Raw genomic sequence first — 16,065 nt, 5'->3', positions numbered from 1 at the left:
TCTCTTTTGTCGTTATATTGCTCATCCTTTCCGCGTAGCAAACCTCCAGACATATCGCCTGATGGATAGGTAAACGTCCATGACAGTGTTTTCATAAGAGCAGATATATGCGTGTGTATCTCACTCACCCTCCATCCAGTCCTTCAGCTGAATTTCACAGCAAACCAGCGGAGCCCCGACTCGTCCTGTACTGTAATCCCAAACTACACACACACACACAGACAATAAGATATATGGGATGTAAGGGCACAGTTATGTAATAACTTCTATTGCAGAAAAAATATGTTTCTAAGATTATATAAAAAAAGAAAAAAAAAGAAAAGCAAAATAAAGATATTTCAGGAGTCACCATCTGTGTGGACTGTTCCACAACTGATTCCTCTGAGAACACAAACCTCAATCATTTTACAAGGGAACTGTCCTCCACAAAAATAATGTTTTTTTCTGTGGCTTTTGAGGATCAGGACATTGAGTTGGTGACCTAGTTTCATTTGGCTGTCTCATTTGTACACAATACACAGTTATTTTGAATATGTACAATCTGTTTACATATTTAAACTGGTCATATCATGACTTGTTTGGACTCTCAGGTACTTTTATTATGTCAGATATGTTTTTTTTATTTTTTTATTTCCACCCGGCTTTATTGATTAGAAAAGGACAATGTATTTTTGCTTGCTTGCATTGTATAATGTGCATTACCAATGGTAAATGGTAAACCTATTTGTTTATTTATTTATTTATTTATGAATTGTTTTACTACTCTGGCATAACATTTAATTATTGTATAACATATTTAAATAAAAATAAATAAAAAACATTTTAATTAAAAAAAATATTAATATTATATATTTAGTAAAAATGAATGAATAAATGAATACATTTATTTATAATATACAGGGCCCTATGAATTTTGTTTTATTTATTTATTTATGCTTTAATTTTTCTTGACATTGTTTTAATGGTTAAAAAATATTTAGTAATCAAGCATGTCTAATTAATTGAAATCATGAACTTGATGAGAACAAGAAAACTAATAATTTATTCAAACTTTAACAAAAATCAAAATTTTAGGCCCTATGAAATGTTTTATTTTTACTAAATTTTGTTTTTTTTTCTGTTTAAATTTTTCCCTTTTAATGGATTAATAGAATTGTAATTAAAATTAAGGCAATTTTCAATAATTGTAATAATACAATTTTAGATAATTTTACTAATAATAATTTAATCTAATCTAAATTATTATTAAATATATATATATATATTTTTAATTATTAGCAAAAACTAATGTTGTTTATGTGACCGTTTTCTATTCGGTTTTATTAATTAGAACAGGACTGTCATTTTGCTTTCTTGCATTGCAAAATGTGAAAAAATTTCCATGCGTATGAATTTGTATGAATTTAATATCCATGATTGTGTGCCTGTAACACTAGTAATATTTACAAACTGTTCATACAGTGAAAATGGACCAAAAACACAATTTTTGCAAAATAAACTTTTATGAAGCAACATAAAATAGATTACATTACTTTTCCACTGTTTGGAAAAAAGATAACGGTCTATATCAAATAATTATAAAAACTTATCAGATGTTTGGGGGCAGATTTGGGAAGCCGTTTCTGCTCATCAAAGCTGCATTTATTTGATCAAAAATACAGTAAAAACAGTAAAATTGTGAAATATTTTTACAATTTAAAATATCTGTTGTCAGTGTAAATTTATTGCAAAATGTAATTTATTTCTGTGATCAAAGCTACATTTTCAGCATAATTACTGTAGTTTGTGTCACATGATCCTTCAGAAATCATTCTAATATGTTGATTGTTGCTTCCTCATATTTATGTGGAAGCTGTGATACTTTTTATTTTTCAGGATTCTTTGATGAATATAAAGTCCAAAAGAACAGCATTTCTTTGAAACAGAAATCATTTGTAATATTATAAATGTTTCACCATCACTTTTGATCAGTTAATGCATCCTTGCTGAATTAAACTACTAATTTCTGCTTACTGACCCCAAATTTTTAGAAGCTAGTGTAGGTTATGAAAGTGTGTATAATAGTGTTTGAAATGTAGAATGATAGTGTAAATCTCACGTTGGCTGATTGTCCCAGCGCCGCAGGTCTCCGTGAGGCCGTAGCCTTGACCTACGGGACAGCAGAAGCAGATGTTCATGAACCGCTGGGTCGCCGCAGACAGAGGTGCGCCGCCTGACAATAACACTCGCAAACGTCCGCCTAACAACGCCCGAACTTTCCGGAATACCAGTCTAGAGAGAGAAAGAATTGGCTTTTTGTAAGCATGACTGTGAGAACCAGTCTTGAGGGGTAACTAAAATTATCAATGCTATTTGCTGATAATTCAATAATCAAATGTCTTCTTTTTTTCCAAGTTGCATTTAGAAGACTAAGTCATTTTGGCAGATTGTTTCTGGATATTTCACTGAACCAGTTCAAAAATTGGACTCATGTTCTAAAAACAGAGAAATAAATATTTAGCTAAATACTGCTGATTATCAGTGATTTAGTTATACAAGTTACATGATATTAGGCTTATATAAATCTAAATACATGTGTTCTGAGTTTAAAACAATAACTTTACTGTAGTCTAACTACTTTAAATTATGAGAAGACTATTGTTAGCCAAAGAAGCTTCTCCAACACTGGGGATGGAGTGTGTATGTGTGTATTCATGTGTGTGTGTGTGTGTGAGACACACTTGTCACACAGCGGGGTGCTGTATCCCATCGCAAGCTGCTCCATCTTGTAGTTGTAGGCCAGCAGGAAGAGAGTCCTCTGAAAAACACTCATTTCCTCTACTTTCAGCATCACATTCTTGTAGATGCGATCCATTATCTCCTACACACAGACACAGAGAGAAATTCCCCAGACATGACTGATGACATCACTGAAACACGAGTGGGACTTTTTTTTTTGTCTCTTTGACATGACATGAATTTTTTGTTTCCAGACAAATGAATTTCTTTTTAAAACATTAAAAATGCATCTCATACTTATGACGTGAATGAACCTTTTTAAATGACGACCACGTTCAAATTTCTGCATGAAAATCTCTAGTTTCCGGACAGAAACAAGTCTCATTAAAAGGCTGAAATTGTGTGGCATAATATTTTGTTATTATTTCTTAAAATATTTAAGAAATGAAAAATGTGAATTAAAATATCACATTCTTATTCTTATTCATTCTTATAATATCACATAGACTTATACATTTATTAAACATACACACACAGACACACACATATATGATTATGTGTGTGTGTTCTGTTAATTATCAGCCTTTTACACACACACACACACACGTAATTATATATATAGCATATATAGTAATTATATACAGTATATATATATATATATATAGTAATTATGTAATAAATGTATACAGTATATCAAAAATGTGTTGACAAATTGTGATTATACTACATTATTATTAAATTATTATTATTAATATAAAATCATACAAAGATTTTAATTCAATAATTTAATATTAATAAATAAATAATATTATTAATAAATAATTAATATGAAAATAACCTTTTGTGTATGTATATATATATATATATATATAAAATATATAAAATGTAATAAATCTATACAATATATCAAGAAAGCGAGAAATTGTGATTATACAAAATTATTATTAAATATTATTATTATTATTAATATAAAAAACTATAAAGATTTCAATTAAATAATTTATTATTAAATACTTACATGAACATGAAATTTAATAAAAAAAAAAAAATAAAAATAAAAAAAAAAATCCCAATTTTAAGGCCCTATGAAATGTGTTTTATTTTCTCAAATTATGTTTTATTTTTACTTTCTGGATGCCATTTTAATGGTTTAATTAAATTTTAATAGTTAAATTTTTGATCATTTTTAATAGTGATCTAATTTTATTTTAAATTCTCTTATTGTTACATCCACGCCAGGCTCCACCTTCACTCCCTCACTACGATCACAATCACCAGAATACTGAGCACCTGCGACAACCACCTGACATTCATCTGGACCTCATCAATGCACACATAAAACCACACACCACTTCACACTCCGCGTCCGAGCTCGTTCTTGAGAAGAGGACTTCTAGATTTCTACAAACGATCTCTAGCGAATACTTACCTTTCTCCTTTTACCTTATAGATTCCTTCGTGTCTCCTATTCCTCAGGATCCCCTCTGTGTCCGCCTGGATTGTGGTGTGTGGTTGTGGTTGTCGTCGTCTCCCTGTTGTCTTCATCGTGGAACTTCCTCCCCTCCTACATACAAGATCACGTCAGCTACCTCCTACAGTCATTCAATCTATATCCTGCAATATTACTTACCTGCATTACCTGTCTGTGTATCATTCTGTTCAGAACTCATTATCAGCAATAAACTGTGTTTTCATACTTACCATCTGTCTCCCGTCCGCTTCGTAACAGAAGCTCGGACCATTACCGAAGATAATGAGTTCTCCCGATCCCTTTCAGGAGTTGGTGGACAAACTTCGCCAAACTCTCCTTACCACGCCACAATCACCACCACCGGCACCTGCTCCATCATCATCCACGGCTACCAACCCGGAAGTAAACATCGCTGCTTCGCTACCTACCGTCGTCTGTCCCATGGTCCGACCGGCGCCCTTCTCCGGCGTGGCGGGGGATTGCAAGGGGTTCTTACTGCAGTGCTCCATCACGTTCGCCACTTTTCCAAGTATGTATCAGTCTGATGACGCAAAAATTGGATTAGTGATTAACTGTCTTTCCGGATCTGCTCTCAGATGGGCGGAATCTATTTGGAGTCAGGGTGGCCCGGTTTCCCGCTCTTACCATGCGTTTGCCCAACACTTCTTGGAGGTCTTTGGACGCTCTGATCAGACGACATCCGCCGGTGAGGAGCTTTATCGTTTACGACAGGGGTCAGCAAGCGTACAGGAATATTCCATCCAATTTCGTACGTTGGCAGCATCAAGTGGATGGAATGAACAAGCTCTGCTGACGACCTTCAGACAAGGATTGGAACCTCATATTCGCCTAATGCTTGCTCCCCATGATGACTCCATTGGATTAGAACGTTTTATCCAGCTGGCTATCCGCTGTGCTGCCCGGGTCCACTCCTACTCGAATCCTTCCGTCAGCACTGCAGTCACCTCTCCCCAGCCACCTAAGAACCACAACCCTCCAGAACCTATTCCAGAACCTATGGTCATCGACACACGACGTCTCACTCAAACAGAACGTCAACGACGTATTACACAGGGACTCTGTTTATACTGTGGTAAACCCGGACATCATATCCAAGACTGCCCTACCAGACCTCTCCGTCCCGTGGTGAGTTCCATCATGCCTATGAGTGAAAAATTAAATCCATTAACCACAGTCGTCACACTTACTGTAGAAAAATTCTCAATTTCAGTGGCAGCCCTCATCGATTCCGGGTCAGCAGGTAACTTCATTGCGGGCCATACCGCACGTCAACTCCGGGTCAAAACCACGCGCCTCCCAGTGATGTATCAGATTCAATCAGTCACAGGACAACCTCTCTCCAACAAGAATGTCACCCATCAAACAGCACCCATCCGTCTGCTCACAGGTCAGTGTCATGAGGAGGAAATCCAACTCTTGGTTCTGGAGGGTTCCACCATCGACGTGGTTCTAGGGCGTCCGTGGCTGGCGAGGCACGAGCCCATCCTCTCTTGGGGCACGGGGGAAGTCCTCAAATGGGGCTCTCATTGTTGGCCCGAATGTTTCCCACAGTTACCTCTTCAAGCTCCAGCAACCATTCCTCTGTGTTCTACCTCCATCGAAAGCCCCATTGAGAAACAATCGGTGGAAATCCCTTCGGATTACGAGGAATACAACGATGTGTTCTGCCCCAAGAGAGCGGCCCGCCTGCCACCTCACCGACCATGGGACTGTGCAATCGATCTGCTCCCGGCTGCCCAAGTGCCCCATGGTAAGATATACCCATTATCCATCCCTGAAAATAAAGCCATGGAAGATTACATACAGGAAGCATTGGCACAAGGTTACATCCGCTCTTCAACCTCCCCTGCTGCTTCGAGCTTTTTCTTCGTGGCAAAGAAGGATGGTGGCCTACGCCCCTGTATAGACTATAGAGCACTAAACAAAGTCACAGTCCCTTTCAAATACCCTCTACCACTCGTCCCCGCAGCCCTAGAGACACTACGTGGGGCCAAGATTTTCACCAAATTAGATCTACGTAGTGCCTATAATTTGATTCGCATTCGCAACGGGGACGAGTGGAAGACCGCTTTCATCACCCCTACTGGCCACTATGAGTACTTGGTAATGCCGTATGGTTTAGTAAACGCCCCCTCCATCTTTCAAAACTTCATGCATGAAATTTTCCGGGACTATCTCCATCAATTCCTCCTAGTTTACATCGATGACATTCTGATCTTCTCCTCCAATATCCAAGAACACCGCCAACACGTCAAAAAAGTCCTCCAGCAACTCCGAGAACACCACCTGTATCTGAAAGCTGAAAAATGTTCATTCCACCAACCCTCAGTGCAATTCCTAGGCTACCATATTGATCATACCGGGATAAGGATGGATAACAGTAAAGTAGAGGCAATCACCACCTGGCCCACACCCACAACAGTAAAAGATCTTCAAAGATTCCTAGGTTTTGCAAATTTCTATCGCCGGTTCATCAATAACTACAGTCTCATAACTTGTCCCCTCACATCCTTACTCAAAGGTAAACCCAAACGCCTCACTTGGACTACCTCTGCTGAACATGCCTTCCGGGATCTAAAAACTGCCTTCACCACCGCACCCATCCTCTGTCATCCGAACCCCGACTTACCGTTCTTGGTAGAGGTAGACGCCTCTACCACTGGCGTAGGCGCCATCCTATCTCAGCAGCAGGGGAATCCACCTCAACTCCGACCTTGTGCCTACTTCTCCAAGAAACTCAGTGACGCCGAAAGAAACTACGACATCGGAAATCGAGAATTGTTAGCCATTAAACTGGCATTGGAAGAATGGCGTCATTGGCTGGAGGGGTCTCAACATCCGTTTCAGGTGATTACAGACCATAAAAACCTTCAATATCTCCGTGAGGCAAAACGGTTGAACCCCAGACAAGCCCGCTGGGCCCTGTTCTTTACCAGATTCAAATTCTCCATCTCCTACAGACCAGGTCCCAAGAATATCCGAGCTGACGCTCTCTCCAGACTCCATGCTCCAGATGACCAACCAGATAACCAAGAACCCATTCTCCCTGAAACCCTCTTCGTCAATCCCATCCAGTGGGTAACCCCTCCAGCCTCTAACGAACCCGCTCCGGAAGTTCCAGCGGAATGTCCGCCTCACCGTCGTTTCATTCCACTTCAGGAACGCATTCCTCTCATTCACTCTCTCCATACCTCTGTGGGCACTGGGCATCCGGGGATCAACAAAACCCTCTCACTTCTTCAAGATCGGTTTTGGTGGCCTGCCATGGATACCGACGTGCAGAGGTACGTGAGAGGGTGTCGGGAATGTGCGATGGCCAAGAGTCCACGCCATCTCCCTGCAGGAAAGCTCCATCCACTTCCCGTACCTAACCGCCCCTGGTCACACCTAGGAGTTGACTTCATTACCGACCTGCCACCTTCAGAGGGTAATACCTGTGTTTGTGTCATCGTTGATAGATTTTCTAAGTTCTGTCGACTAATCCCTCTAAAAGGTCTCCCCACAGCCTGGCAGACGGCTACCTTGCTCTTTGAGCATGTGTTCCGATCCTTTGGACTCCCTGAGGATATCGTTTCCGACCGGGGAACACAGTTTACCTCCAGGGTCTGGAAGGCCTTCTTCAAGCTCCTAGGTGTGGCCGTCAACCTCTCCTCAGGCTATCATCCTCAAACCAACGGGCAGACCGAACGGAAGATCCAAGAGGTGGGGCGGTTCCTCCGTACCTTCTGCCACGGCCACCAAGACACCTGGAACCAGTATTTGGGCTGGGCCGAGTATGCTCAGAACTCCCTCCGTCAAGCCACTACCGGACTCACTCCCTTTCAATGCATACTCGGCTTCCAGCCCCACTCTTTCCATGGAGTGGCGAACCCTCTGATGTACCATCTGTCGATTACTGGTTCCGGGAAAGTGAGAGGGTCTGGGACGAGGCACATCAACATCTGCAAAGGGCAGTGCGTAGACAGACCACCACTGCCGACCAACGTCATTCCTCCGCCCCAGAATACCAGGTGGGCCAAAAGGTATGGCTCTCCACCAGGGACATTCGTCTACGCCTGCCCTGTAAGAAATTGAGTCCCAGGTTTGTTGGTCCCTTTACAGTTGTGGAGCAGATCAATCCTGTCACCTACAAACTCCAGTTACCCGCACAGTACAGAATTCATCCCACCTTCCATGTTTCCTTGTTGAAACCGTTTCACGAACCCCTTTCTATCTCCACAGAGCCTGGCCGTGAAGAAGAACCTCCCCCTCCAATGGAGGTAGATGAGGGGACCATCTACTCCGTAAAAGAGATCCTAGACTCCCGGCGTCGTGGTGGCAGGCTTCAGTACCTCGTGGACTGGGAGGGCTACGGTCCAGAAGAAAGATCATGGGTGGCCCGAGAAGACGTATTAGATCCCACACTCCTTAATGAATTTCATCTCAATCACCCAGACCGTCCTGCACCCCGGAGTAGAGGTAGACCACCACGACGTCGGAGGGGCCCCGCCTTGGGAGGGGGCCCTGGAGGGGGGTAATGTTACATCCACGCCAGGCTCCACCTTCACTCCCTCACTACGATCACAATCACCAGAATACTGAGCACCTGCGACAACCACCTGACATTCATCTGGACCTCATCAATGCACACATAAAACCACACACCACTTCACACTCCGCGTCCGAGCTCGTTCTTGAGAAGAGGACTTCTAGATTTCTACAAACGATCTCTAGCGAATACTTACCTTTCTCCTTTTACCTTATAGATTCCTTCGTGTCTCCTATTCCTCAGGATCCCCTCTGTGTCCGCCTGGATTGTGGTGTGTGGTTGTGGTTGTCGTCGTCTCCCTGTTGTCTTCATCGTGGAACTTCCTCCCCTCCTACATACAAGATCACGTCAGCTACCTCCTACAGTCATTCAATCTATATCCTGCAATATTACTTACCTGCATTACCTGTCTGTGTATCATTCTGTTCAGAACTCATTATCAGCAATAAACTGTGTTTTCATACTTACCATCTGTCTCCCGTCCGCTTCGTAACACTTATATAGTATATACTTATATTTATAACCGAACTTTTGTCTACCGAATCGAAGTCATTGACGTATAATTGCCATGCATGAGGCAAATATAAAACAGGAAATGACATCTCAAAAACGACCCCTTGACTTCACGTGGGCATAAAGAGCGATGACCTTTCTTTCTCCCAGAGAGAGAAAAAAGAAAAACACAAAAAATACCGCAAAAAAGTCTCTAAAAAACCTTGAAGCACCATGAACATGGTACATAATTAAAGCACTGCTGCATTACCATCTGCTCTCACCACAGTATTGTTTTGCAAGTGAAGAGAACGCTGAATCTAATTAAGTTACTGGTGACATTTTTCCACTTCACATTTCATCACATCTCATGTGACATGGGAGGGTGGAGAAGCGCTTTCTGAGTATTTTTTTTTTTTGTCAAAGCTCCCTTATGATTCGGATGTTCTCCCACTGCTCTCAGCCGCTGTGTTTATGGAAGTTTGCTGTTCTGTGTTGTTATCATTCCACTGGGACCCTTGTGTGTAACCGCACCATAACTGTGTGTGTGTGCATTTGCAGTATCCTCCGGCAAAGAAGATCTAGAAATTAAACATTATTAATTGTGTATCTACAGTGTGAGTCACTAGTTGTGTGTGTGTGTGTCAGAAGGATATCCACACTGGGCTTTCTCACGTTCTGTTTACAGCTGTAAATCTTTCCAGACAATCACATTCACTGACATTCAACCTCAAAAGCCCAGAGAGAAACAGAAAGAGAAAGATTCAGCCTTACTGGTACTGCTGCCATTAAAGTGGGCCGCAGGACGCTAATGTCTCCTTTGCTTCCCTTCTTTATCTTGGTTGACTATAGAGTAGAAACAATGAAAAGAAAGTTTTCATTCGTCTCAACACAGTTGCAATGAATAAGTAACTCCCACAGCACTGCACATGTTTTTCCATTACGTGGTCCTGTTGTTTCAGCATTTTCCACTGACATTATTTGACATCAATGTGTTCATTATTGTGATATCATGCACAAAAAAAATGGTGCAGAAACAATTTCTGTGGGTAAATTTCACAAATAATAAAGAAACAGCAAGTAAAATAGAATTAGATGTGAAATGTAGGAGTAAAAAGACTGAAATAGTATTTCTTGTAAAACATACTCCAACTAGATGAGTAAAGTTTGAGAACAAACTTTAAGTTGGCTTAAGTCTAGCCTGAAAGTTTGAAGCAGTTGTAAAAGTATGAAAGATGATGTTGCTGGCATGATTTGGCACATTGCTTACGTGATTTAACATGTTGTTAGCATGTTTTGGCATGATTAGCTTGTTGCTTGCAATTTTGTAGGCTGATTACAATGGTGTTAGCATGATTAGAGAAGTTACTAGCCTGTTTGTAGAATGATTGTTACTAGCACGTTTCTAACATGATCAGCATGTTACTAGCATGTTGCTAACATGTTGTTAGCATGATTAGTATGTTACTAACCTGTTGATAGCATGATTAGTATGTTACTAACCGGTTGCTAGCATGATTAGCACGTTACGTGCATGTTGTTATCATAATTAACATGTTACTAGCATGATTAGAGCATGAATAGCAAGTTACTATCATGATTAGCATGTTATTAGCATGATTAACGTGTTTTATCATGATTAGCTTGTTTGCATTTTATAAGCTGATTACAATGTTATTAGCATGATTAGCATGTTATTAGCATGTTACTAACATGTTAACATGATCCATAAGTTACTAGCATGGTTCTAGCATGAATAACAAGCTACTGACATTACTAGCATGATTAGCATGTTTTAGCATGATTTACTTGTTGTTTGCAATGATTACAATGTTGTTGACATGTTACTAGCATGTTGTTAACATGATTTAAGGTTCAAGGTATACTTTATTGTCCCTTTTTGGGGAAATTTGTTGTTGTTAGCATGATTCACAAGTTACTAGCATGTTTTCTAGAATGATAAACATGTTACTAGCATGTTGCTAGCACGTGTCTAATATGATCAGCATGTCACTACAATGTTACTAACATGTTGTTAGCATGATTAGCATGTAACTACCCTGTTACTAGCATGATTAGCAATGTACTAGCATGTTATTAGCATGTTTCTAGCATGATTAGCAAGTTATAAGTATGATCCTAGCATGTTACTACCATGTTACTAGCATGTTTATAGCATGATTAGCAAGTTACTAGCATGTTGTTAGCATAATTAGCATGTTACTAGCATGATTAATACGTTACTAGCATGTTTCTAGCATGATTAGCAAGTTACTAGCATGCTTTTCGCATGATTAGCATGTTACTTGCATGTTGTTAGCATAACATGATTAATACGTTACTAGCATGATTCGAGCATGATTAGCAAGTTATTAACATGATTAGCATGTTATTAGCATGTTAACATTTTTCTAGCATGACTAACAAGCTAGTAGTATGTTGTTATCATAATTAACAAGTTACTACCATGTTGCTAGCATGTTTCTAGCATGATTACCAAGTTACTAGCATGCCTTTAGCTTAATAACATGTTGCTAACCTGTTGCTAGCATGATTAGCATGTTACTTGCGTGTTGTTAGCATAAGTAGTATGTTACTAGCATTATTAATGTTACTAGCATGATTCGAGCATGATTAGCAAGTTATTAGCATGATTAGCATGTTATTAGCATGTTGCTAACATTTTTCTAACATGATTTACAAGCTAGTAGTATGTTGCTAGCATGATTAGCAACTTACTAGCATGATTCTAAGATGTTACTACCATGTTGCTAGCATGTTTCTAGCATGATTAGCAAGTTACTAGTATGCTTTTAGCAAGATTAACATGTTGCTAGCCTGTTGCTAGCATGATTAGCACGTTACTTGCGTGTTGTTAGCATAAGTAGTATGTTACTAGCATTATTAATGTTACTAGCATGATTCGAGCATGATTAGCAAGTTATTAGCATGATTAGCATGTTATTAGCATGTTGCTAACATTTTTCTAACATGATTTACAAGCTAGTAGTATGTTGCTAGCATGATTAGTTACTAGCTTGATTCAAGCATGATTAGCATGTTATTAGCATAATTAGCATGTTATAAGCATGTTTCTAGCATTTTTCTAACATGATTTACAAGCTAGTAGTAGTGATTAGCAACTTACTAGCATGATTCTAGGATGTTACTACCATGTTGCTAGCATGTTTCTAGCATGATTAGCAAGTTACTCATATGCTTTTAGCATGATTACATTACTAGCATGTTGCAAACGTGATTCTAGCATGATTAGCAAGTTACTGTGTTATTAGCACGAATACTATCTAGCACGTTATCTAGCATGAATAAGTAACTCCCACAGCACTGCACATGTTTTTCCATTACATGGTCCTGTTGTTTCAGCATTTTCCACTGACGTTATTTGACATCAGTGTGTTCATTATTGTGATATCATACATTAAAAAAATGGTGCAGAAATAATTTCTGTGGGTAAATTTCACAAATAATGACAAAGAAACAGCAAGTAAAAGAGTATTAAATATGAAATGTAGGAGTAGACAGACTGCAACAGTATTATCTTGTAAAACATACTCCAATAATCTCTTTTGTTTACAGCTTCTTTTTATACAGTGCAGGATAGTGTTTTGATTTCATGAATGTAGACGGTAAATATTAAGTGTGTGTGTTGTACCTGGTCTGAGAGTGTTTGTGGTGAAGAGTAGCCGATTCTGCAGCCGTGAGCCAAACACACCATCTCAGCGCTCAACTCCAACACGTGAGCCAGTGGAAGATAGCCAATGTATGTGTCATCCTCACTGCAAAAACACATAAATCAACCGTCTGTGTAATATAAATATCAGGTTTTAAATTTATGGAAAGGAAAAAGAAAACATTATAGATACTATTCTGTTAATTATCAGGCCTTTTTCATGCATCTTACATATATATATATATATATATATATATATATATATATATATAAATAATATATTTTTTCAGATTGATTTATGTACATGATCATTATGAATTCTACACTACCGTTATTTATTTATTTATTTTTTAAAGAAATTCTTTTATCTTGTAAGGATGCTTTACACTCATCAAAAGCGACATTTAAAATGTTACAAAAGATTTAGATTTAAAATGTTCTATTCATCAAAGAATCCTGAAAAATAAAATGGTCACTACCAAGAGTTTCTGAACCAAGCCTGCATTTATTTGATCCAAAGTACAGCAAAGGCAGTAATATTGTGAAATATTTTTTGTATTTAAAATAACTGTTTTCTATTTGAATATATTTTAAAATGTAATTTATTCCTGTGATTTCAAAGCTAAGTTTTTAGCTGTTATTCCAGTCACATTATCCTTCATAAATCATTCTAATATGCTGATTTGCTTTTTAACATTTCTGATTATTATTATTATCCATGTTTAAAATAGTTAAGTACACTTTTTTCAGAATTCTTTGCTGAACAGAAAGATCCAAAGATCAGCATTTATCTGAAAAAAAAAACCTTTTGTAACATCTATACCATTCAAAATAATTTTGGAAAAGAAATTATAGAAATTAATTCTTTTATTTAGCAAGGATTATTTAAATTCATCAAAAGTGATGATGAAAACATTTATAATGGTTTTTTTTTTTTATAACAAAAGAGTTCTATTTTAGATAAATGCTGTTCTTCTGTACTTTCTATTCATAAAAGAAACCTGAAAAAAACATAATAAGAATAAGAATAAATCAGAATATTCGAATGATTTCTGAAGGATCATGTGACTGGAGTAATGATGCTAAAAATGCAGCTTTGAAATCACAGGAATAAATGACATTTTAAAATGTATTCAAATAGAAAGCAGTTATTTTAAATAGTAAAAATATTTCAGAATATTACTGCTTTTGCGGTACTTTGGATCAAATAAATGCAGGTTTGGTGAGCAGAAGAGACCTCTTTGAAAAAAAACATGAAAAATCTTATTTATTATATTGTATTAAATTTTCATTGTATATTTCTTGCTGAGTTCACAAGATTTGTAAAAACAGCACGCATGTGTCATGTATAAAATATTCATGAAATATACAGTATACAGTGCGTGGCATAGAAATCCCCACAGACAGTTTTTTTCTCACTCTGTTTACTTTATCCATTGGAAATGACTGTTTTTTTAAGAAACACTGATAAACATATGATATCCTCGAACACAACGACAGATGGCAGGATGTTAGCGTGTACAGTATGTGTGAATGTATTTCATACCCGAGTTTGGGAATTCTCTCGGCCATGCCGGTGATCCCGGCTATAATATTACTGTGGGAGATCATGACTCCTTTTGGCACGCCGGTGGAGCCGCTGGTGTACATGATCACAGCCACATCAGACGCACACGGAGGCTGTCTCTGCTTCGACGCTGTGGACAGAAGTAGGCGGAAATTACTGGAAATTACTAATTACATTCTATAAAATATTAAGGGGTTACTGTATTAAAGGGATAGTTCAGACTGACACGGAAGAGAAGAAATGATTGAATTGTTGAAGTCACTATTTTTGTTTTCATTATGTTTGTATTCTTGTAGCTACATAAAATTAGGGTTGAACCACTGATATCATGTGGACTGTTTTTTTTAATGACATCCTTATTACCTTTCTGGGCCTTGAATGTGTCAGTTGCGCTGCTGTCTTTGCAGGGTCCATGAATTTCCATGACTTTTTCTATCATTTGTGATTCATTTTTTAACCTCAAATTTAATTTTAAAGAGATTACAAGAAGAAGAAACAACAAAAACATGTATATTCACTACACATTTTCCAGTTTTTTTTTAAGATGTTATTAATTTCTGTTAATGTTTCTAGGCCTGAAAATCAGAATTTTGAATCTGACTGCAGTAATGTTTTTTAGAGGTCGACCGATATTGAATTTTACCGATACCGATAGCTAGGTTGGTCCGTACTTGCCGATAACCGATTAATTAACCGATAGTTTTTAAAATGGATACTGGATTAAAAAAAAAATAAATAAATAAAAACACAATACTCCATGTAAAATAGTACTGAACTTTATTACAAAAAACAAACAAAAAAACAGTACTGAATCATGAAAATGTGCTATATGAAATAAATATGAATAAATTAATAAATAGAGGTAAATTAAAGACATGCTTTCAAACTGAAACAAAAAGTAACACTCCAAATAAATAAAAAAAAGTCACATACAAAATGAATAATAAAAGGCGCTCCAAATATAAATGTATATTATATGTGTAGTCTCCCACTATATTTGCTTCTATTTTGAAAACTTTTTTTCTTCTCCATAGGCAGAGGTTGACCAAACTCTTTGTGTAATCTGTTAACAACGCTCATTATATACCCGTCTTTTTAGGCAAGAACCAGATAATGAGTGTCACGTCATGAAATGGTTTTAATACGAAGGGAGCTGTATTACGTGATAACAAATTTAATAAAAACATCGTAAGTTAGGCCTATAATAGTAATGATTTCATTTCAAACAACAAATAAATTATATAGAGAAGGTGAGCAAAGTATCAACAGAGCTTTTTGAAACTCCAAATCAGTAAAACACTGCGTCGCAAAAAGATTCACCGTTTCGAAGCACTCCAGTCGGATGCCCCCATCCCCCCGGCAAATCGCACCCTGTGCCTGAAGATAAAAAGTACTGAAATCGAATGCATCCCTGATGGTAACAATCATGACATTAAATAGTTGGGTCGGACTTGCGTGTATTTTTGCCACATTATTTTAACCGCTTGATGTACTGCTAATGTTAGCGTCCTCTCAGCCTTGTCGACAAACATACTGCTGTTCTTTCTCCAATGCAGAATCTAATCAACAAATGAATT

General features: G+C 37.9%; 1 protein-coding gene across 4 annotated transcripts in view; it reads right to left on the bottom strand.

Moving 5' to 3' along the window:
- Nucleotides 1-16,065, bottom strand: part of acsl3a (acyl-CoA synthetase long chain family member 3a) — a 44,891-nt gene that overhangs the window by 8,346 nt on the left and 20,480 nt on the right. For all 4 annotated transcript variants that reach the window (XM_051129916.1, XM_051129915.1, XM_051129917.1 and 1 more), the window contains exons 6-11: nt 14,468-14,618; nt 12,904-13,027; nt 10,005-10,076; nt 2,721-2,860; nt 2,099-2,271; nt 129-203 (exon numbers count right to left, since the gene is read on the bottom strand). In XM_051129916.1, coding sequence (XP_050985873.1) covers nt 129-203; nt 2,099-2,271; nt 2,721-2,860; nt 10,005-10,076; nt 12,904-13,027; nt 14,468-14,618 — 735 coding nt within the window. The remainder of the gene's footprint in view (nt 1-128; nt 204-2,098; nt 2,272-2,720; nt 2,861-10,004; nt 10,077-12,903; nt 13,028-14,467; nt 14,619-16,065) is intronic.

Source organism: Labeo rohita, chromosome 15 (genome assembly GCF_022985175.1).
Source record: "Labeo rohita strain BAU-BD-2019 chromosome 15, IGBB_LRoh.1.0, whole genome shotgun sequence".
Classification (NCBI taxonomy): Eukaryota; Metazoa; Chordata; class Actinopteri; order Cypriniformes; family Cyprinidae; genus Labeo; species Labeo rohita.
Note: the sequence above shows the minus strand (reverse complement) of the source record. Positions and strands in the feature narration are given on the sequence as shown.